Consider the following 7862-nt stretch of genomic DNA (forward strand, 5'->3'; position numbering starts at 1 on the left):
TTTGAAAAGATGTAAACTATACTGTTAGGCACTGTAATCTCTTCAAATCTCCTTTACCAACAATATGTAGCAGGACATTTCCTGTCCAGATGCTACTGCAGAAAGATCACTAAGGCATCTACTTGCAGAAAAGCTTGTGTGTAATACACAGAAAATATAAAGTTAGCATTCCAGAAGCAAAAGTTTGCAATAATGGTTGTTTAATAACCTGAAAGGCTTGGAATGTTTTCATGAGATAAAATGAAAACTTATGTATATTATGCTACTGGATTGTATTATGAAATGGTACTTGAGCAGTATCTTTACCTTTAAAATGACTTTTGGGGGAAAAAAAGTGGACACTTCATTGCTGCATTATTATGCTGCTACTGATAGGTGCCATCAAGTCTGCTCCAACTCATAGCGACCTTCTGTACAACAGAATGAAACACTGCCTGGTCCTGGGCCTTCCTCACACTTCTTTGAGCCCATCATCGCAGCCACTGGGATAATACATCTCTTTGAGGGTCTTCCCCTTTTTTGCTGACCCTCTACGTTAACAAGTATGATATCCTTCTCTAAGAAATGGTCCTTTCTGACAGCATGACCCAAGTAGATGAGACGAAGTCTGGCCATTCTTGCTTCTAAGGAACGTTCTGGCTGAACTTCTTCCAGGACAGATTTGTTCGTTCTGACAGTCTATGGTATTTTCAGTATTCTTCGCCAACACCAGAATTCAAAGGGATCAACTCTTCTTCGGTCCTCCTTATTCCCTTATCCAGCTTTCACATCCATTATGAGGTGACTGAAAATACCATGGGTTGGATTAGGCACACCTTAGTCTCCAAAGTAGACACTTTGTTCTTGAACACTTTATAGCAGTCCCTTGCAGCAGATATGCCCAGTCTGATACATCTGACTTCTTGACTGCTGCATCCATGGGTGTTGTGGATCCATATAAAATTAAATCCTTGACAACTTTAAATTTTTCTTTATTTATTATGATGTTGCTTATTGGTCCAATTGTGAGGATTTCTGTTTTCTTTATGTTTCTTTATATTCATTGATGTTATAGCTGGCTAATAAACAATTGATCAATTTTGAGAGCCAACTACTTCTAAGCAAGCCCTAGTGTAAAGTAAACACTTTCTAAGTATGGAATGTTTAACATATAGATAATTGGTCATTAAAAATGACAGTCTTCAAAATTCCCCATATTCTATCATATTGCATAGCTGAAAATCCATGTACTACTTATATTTTGTTCATTCAAGCAGAATTTTGCTCCAGTCTCCTTCAGTTTCCTTCTTTCATACTGTATAGTGGATCCACAAGTTTATTGTGCACATGCATTAAACCTTAAAGAAAAAAGCACAGTACTAGTTGTATTTTTTTTAACTTTTAACTACATCTCATTTACCTTAGAAACCTAAAGACTTTATAAGATACAGTAAGTATATTGGTTCCCATCTGATAAAAAATAGTCAAGTTTATTTAAAAAATGCAAATTGAAATGTTTTACCATGTTTAGTTTTAACTACCCACAAATACCAATTTATAATTATTTATGAAACACAGTATAAATCTAGGTTCGGTAATTTACTTTAGGAGTAACCACACTTAAAAGAGCTTCCGATAACACATTTGAATACTGACATAGTTTTAATATCCTTTAATTACATCAAAAGTGTTGATCTGATCTTGTGGTAGTTCCAAGGGCTTAGAACTGCTGCTCTGCTAGGACAGATTTAGTTCTCCATATATGACCCTATCCATTCCTCTGGTACATTATTTTCCACTATTTTGACATCCGTGATAGGAGTAGACTTAACCATTCCACACAGAGGAAGCTGTATTAAAACAATATAGAAGACAGCCTGTACTATTAGTTTTCTAGATTTACATTTCATTTTATAATTGGTATGCCTATAAATCATGCTGTTCTTTATTAAATCTTTCTTGGGAAATACTGGTCCAGTGCTCATATGTCTTAATGCATAAGTACTCTAAAAAGATTACCTTTGTCCCAGTTAATGAACTAAATATTTTATGTTTTGGACATTAAAGAAATCAATTACATTTTCTAGGTTAAGACCCAGGGAAGGGAGTTACACAGTTTTTTCAGGAAATAAGATTATTAGATTGGGGAGACAAATCTTGTTAGTAATTGTAAGTTCCTTGTCAAGAAGACTGCTTAGAGCACTCTAAAACCCAAATTCCGAGGAAGACCTGCTTTTAGAGGACAAGTAAAGAAAGGAACAAGCAAAGAACACTAAGAAATTCCTTTAATAGGGAGAAAAGTCCGGAGAGGAAGCATTCACTAGTGCAACTAAAACTGAAGGAATGCTACTCAACACTCTAGTGTCTGCCTGGCATCTGAAGCTTAACCAGGTTTAGATCTGTGTTTTCCCATTCAGACCATTTCTTCAAAAACCTTAGTATATGGTATCACCTTTCATTGAGTTGTTAAAGCCCAAAATCTACTATTGTTGAGACCCCCCTGCCTTTCCTCATAATTCAGCAAGAGCAGCTGGCTGTATTCTGGGGCACTATTTTCAATATATATCTCAAATTGGTTACAGTTCTTCATCCTTACTGCTACTAACCACCCAAGTCCAAACCACCTAGAGAGGTTAGAATCATAACATGCGTAGTCCTAACTCAATATCCTGCTTCCACTCCTTTTCCCCTATCCCATAATAAAATTTCCATACAGAAGCCAACATGATCTTTTAAAAAATTTCCCTACTTAAAATCCTCAAATGGCTTCTGGTTATTTAGGAAATAATCCATATATATGTATTTTTTTTTTTTTTGCCTCCACTGCTCTGATCTCAGGTACACTCATTTTCTTGTTTTATTACAACATTATAGTCTCCTTGGTTGTTTTGCTGTTACCTTATTTCACTTTATTTAGAGTACTTTTCCACTCTGAAAATAGGTTTTCTACCATAACTCAAACTAGCAACCAAGGTCCAGGGCCTTATTCACTACCTTATGTCCTGGGTCTGCAAAGGTACCTGGCACATACTGGAAGTGCAATAACCTTTGTTAAAAGATAATGGTAGCTAGAGAAGAAGGTAGAGGTAGGGACTTTTTAAAAAACAGTTATTTGGGTGAAAGTGTACAGAGCAAATTGGTTTTCCATTCAATGATCTATACCCATTCTCCTTTGTGACATTACTGCTATCCCTACACTGTAACAGCAGTCTTAACCATGTCCTCCCTGAGCCCACCTCTGCTTTTGTTTTTCCTTCCTATTCCCTCCTGCCTTCCTAGACCTATGCTGGGCAAATGCTGTCCTCTTCATCTTACATACTTGATTGTTCTAATAAGTGCATAGCCTCCTAATATAACTCTTCCCTTTGTAGATCTATTGTATGGCTGCCAGTTGGGTCATGGGGGTTAAGTTCAGTCTCTAGCTTGAAGGTTGCCTAAGGGCCATAGTCTCAGAGGTTTTACCAGCCTTCATCAGACCAATAAGCCTGGTCTTTTTTATGATTTTGAGTTTTATTACACATTTTTCCTCACTCTATCTGGGACCTCCTACTGTGATCCCTTTCAGAGCAGTCGGCAGTGGTGATAGCAGGACACCATCTAGTTCTTTTGAACTCAGGTGCATAGAGGGAGGCTGAGGTGCACGTGGACTGTTAAGTCATTTGGACTAATCTTTTTCCTTTTTAATTTTCTCCACTCTTCTTTGCTCCGGATGGGGGAAGACCAAAAGTTGTACCTTAGATGGCTCCTCACAAGCTTTTAAGATCCCAGCTGCTACTCACCAAAGGAAGATGTAAAACACTGTTTTTGTGGACTATGTTACCAAGCCATGGTATTTAAAATTATTTCATACACATTTGAAAGCTGGACAACAAATAAGAAGCCTGAACAAAAATTGATGCATTTGAATTATGGTGTTGGTGAAGAATATTGAATATTACCATGGACTGCCAGAAGAATGAACAAATGTGTCTTGGAAGAAGCAAAGTCAGAATGCTCCTCAGAAGTGAGTATGGCAAGACTTTGTCTCAAGTACTTCAGAGATGTTACCAGAAGGGACCAGTCCCTGAAGAAGGAGGACTTCATGCTTAGTAGATGGTCAGTAAAAAAGAGGAATGCCTTCAATAAGGTGGATTGACAAAATGGCTGCAACAATGGGTTCAAACTTAGCAAAGACTGTAAGGATGGTTCAGGACCAGACAGTGTTTCCTTCTGTTTGGGAACTGACTCAGTGGCATCTAACAGTAACAACGTACTTTTGCATGCAGTGTCCCTGAATTAAGTGGAATGATGGAGGACTGTTCCCATAGTAAAAGACAAGAGGGCAGACAAAATATGTCTGTCACACTAAGTTATATACAGGAAAAGAAAAGGAGGTTATGATCTAGGAGGAAACTATTTTCCATAAAACATAATAGCTAAGTGCTATCTGAGAACTGTTGATAAACTTCCACTTACTCCAGCACACCTGGTCTTTTGTATGACTTTTGCGTTTTGTTCCACATTTACCCTCCTCCCCCAGGACCTCTTATTGTGATCCCTCTCAGAGCAGTCAGCAGTGGTAGCTGGGTACCATCTAGTTGTGGTCCTTAAAATAGTTGCACTTCAGATGGCCTATCATAAGCTTTTAAGACGCCAGTTGCTACTCACCAAAGTATGATGCAGAAAATGTCTTTGTGGACTATGTAATGCCAATTGACCTTTGTGTTCCACTAGACTGTAGTCCTAAGCCTCTATACCCAGCAACTCCATTTAATTGTGTTTTCAGTGAATCTAGAACATGTGCTGATAGGAAGGCAGCCGTAGAGAAGGAGAGAATGGAAACAGAAGAGAAAGACTATACGTAGCTCATGATTCTTAAGGTAAAAAAGTAAAGGGTAAGGACACTGGTAGAATGACTGGCTAGACCTGAAAGGAAAGGATGTACGGAGATGAAGATGAATTTGGAAGCTTAGAGGTAGGACTGTGGAGGGAAAGACGTCCCCCCATACAACTGAAGAAAAGCATGAAAACAGTAAAACCTAGAGCAACAGCTGATGTGGAAAATACAAAGACTTGTATAAAAGGTATCATATTAGCTTAGCTAAGGTATTCTTATGGTTTAAAATTCAGTTAACAGCCATAAGAGAGATGAGAGAGCTCTTGTTTGTTCCAGTACAAGGGTTCTGAAGGAAGCCAAAGCACAGCTAAGCCACAAGCATTCTGTCAGTGAACCATCTTCATGCAGGCTAGTTTTATACTACCAAAAAACCAAACTTACTGCCACTGAGTCAATTCCGACTCATCGTGACCCCCATTGGGTTTCCAAGGTGGTAAATCTTTCCCGGAGTAGACTGGCCCATCTTCCTTTGTGGAGCAGCTGGTGGATTTGAACTGCCAACCTTCTGGTTAGCAGTCAGATGCCTTAGGTACTGTGCCACCAGAGCGCCTTAGCAGTCAAATGCCTTAGGCACTGTGCCACCTGAGTTAGTTTTATACTACACTAGCCTATAAATATTGTGGCCTTGGTCTACATTCTAATGTTGTAATTTTCAAGGTTAAAAGAAATACAAAGAGCCATCGTTTAAAAAGTTAAAAATCACTCTATATTTAAACAGGGGAAAAGAGTTAAACTCAGCATGCAGTTTAAAAAAAAAAAAAGTAGAACAATCACTGCTGAGCCATCTGTGACTTTAAAAACTTCGACAGAAGCTGTCTACCTGGCAGAAATTAAGAAGAACATCAACATTTAACCTAGAATCCAAGAATAGATCTAAGAGAAAACTCAAGTATTCCTTCAGTCCTCAAACTATAAATTTATGTGTATGCATGTTTTTGTACATGCATGTGCATTTTTCTGAGGACAGAGCCTGTTTTCTCTAAATTCTCAAAATGATCCATGACTGCAAAATGGTGAAGAGCCACTGACATGTGAGCCCCATTTTTTGTCTTTTTGCTCTTAACCTGTAAGTTCCCTTATATTTTTAAAGTATAATCTAGCCCCATTTTTTATCAAACACTGTAATCTATTAACAGAAACCATTTGTGCCACTATGCTGACCTTAGCCCACAGGAGTGCTATTGTTCATGCTGTTCCAATCTAAATGCTACTAATCTTCCAGCACTTTCAATCCCATTAGCTCAAGTAAAATTTTCTTCAGCCATTCTATCCTTTGGACTTTATAGTTTGATTTACATAATTTAGCACTTGAAATGTTTTCATAATCATGCATTATTCATCCATACATCTAGTGCCCAACCACCCAAAATCAATTACTTTCAATGTGCTAGGCATACTTCTAGATGCTGAAATAATACAGTGAACAAAACTAAAGTGACTCTCTCCATGGAGCTTTCATTTTAATGCAATACATTGTATCTCATTTTCTCAATATGCTTATAATAGCCAACTTTTTACCAGGTATGTCAACTACTTTCAGGCAGAGATACTTGTATTTTTTTAACATCGACATTTTTTGACTCACTTTTTTGACCCACAATGTGAAACATACTTGAAGGTACTACATACTTATTGACTCATGAAACTAACTGGAAAATAAAATCTGCATTTACCAAGAATATACATTATGTGATAATTTTCGGTAGTACAAAAGAAATATTTGCTAATAAAAAAAGATTTACCAATGATTTCTCCAAAGAGAACCAATTCCATTTAAAGCAGGATTTAATAGAGGAAGTTTAATTCATTTCCAACCTCCATTATGTAAGGAACAATAAAATGGTGACTGGAGAAGGGGCCTCAAAGATAATGGTAATTTCAGCCATGCCATTTAGAAGATGTATCATTGTCTCATGGACCATTTCTTAGAAAATGATTTTTCTACTCAATACACTCATGCATCATTTGCTAACAACTTTGATCACAGGAAGACTACATTAGAACCTTCAAATATGGACAACTTAAAACGTGGATAAACATTAGAAATTCAACTCTTTCATAAAGTTTTTTTAAAATATACATTAGTCCTAAGTTTTATACATAAAATAAAGCTGTTTCCAGATAGAAATTTGGAGAAATTCTATTAATTGCTTTCCAGAAAATAATAATTTACTTCTGGGAGGCAGTGTACCAGAGTGGTAAAAAGCACAGACTTCAGATAAGCCTGGTTTCAGTTACCCAGTTCTGCCCACAAATGAGCTGACTGACTTTGGGTAAAGACTTCTAGCCTCTCTATTAAGCCTGTTAATTCATTTGAAAATGGCATAATAAGAGTAGTACATAAAACTGTGGGAATTAATTTGATAAATGTATGTTTAGAATACTGCTAGGCCATGTAAGTACTGGCTGTTATTAAATTTATTATTATTTACTTCACTAAAATATAAAAATATTCTGATAAAAATCAAACTGTGACAAAATCAGTACTACTGCCTTTATCTGATATTAAAAAATGGCCAAGTTAAATGAAGCTCCTTTAACTTGATGATAAAATGTGTGGATAATAAGAACACTTTATATTTGTGATGAAATCTGAAGGACTACGTAGAAAATATGGGGAAAACTATCAGAAGACTCTTAAAACTCAGCACTTAGGTGGTCTTTGCTGTCAAATTACAAAGAAACAATATTGAGTTGATAAACTTGGAGTTTGGTAAAAAAACAAGCAATGCAACTGATAGAAATATAAATGACTGGAAATAATTTAAAGGTTTAACACTAAAATATTTAAATAAATTATGATACATCTACCTGACTGAATATTAAACCACCATTAAAAATGCTTATGAAGAATATTTAGTAAAATGGAGAGGTTTGAAGCATAGGTGGCCGGCAAGATGGTGGACTAGGCAAAAAGACTGCACAGACCCTCTTCAACAAAGAAAAGGGAAACCAATTAACACAGACACAGAAGATAATCCTGGACCCCTGAGCCTTGAAGGGAAGG

At 36.8% G+C, this 7862-nt stretch overlaps 1 protein-coding gene across 1 annotated transcript in view; it reads right to left on the reverse strand.

The window, feature by feature from the left end:
• Positions 1-1275: 1275 nt before the first annotated feature.
• GNPDA2 (glucosamine-6-phosphate deaminase 2) overlaps positions 1276-7862 on the reverse strand; it is a 35625-nt gene continuing 29038 nt past the window's right edge. The window contains exon 6 of the mRNA XM_007957781.2: positions 1276-1337. Coding sequence (XP_007955972.1) covers positions 1276-1337 — 62 coding nt within the window. The remainder of the gene's footprint in view (positions 1338-7862) is intronic.

This window comes from Orycteropus afer, unplaced genomic scaffold, assembly GCF_000298275.1.
Source record: "Orycteropus afer afer isolate SDZICR_OR568_19922 unplaced genomic scaffold, OryAfe1.0 scaffold00795, whole genome shotgun sequence".
In the NCBI taxonomy this organism is placed as follows: domain Eukaryota; kingdom Metazoa; phylum Chordata; class Mammalia; order Tubulidentata; family Orycteropodidae; genus Orycteropus; species Orycteropus afer.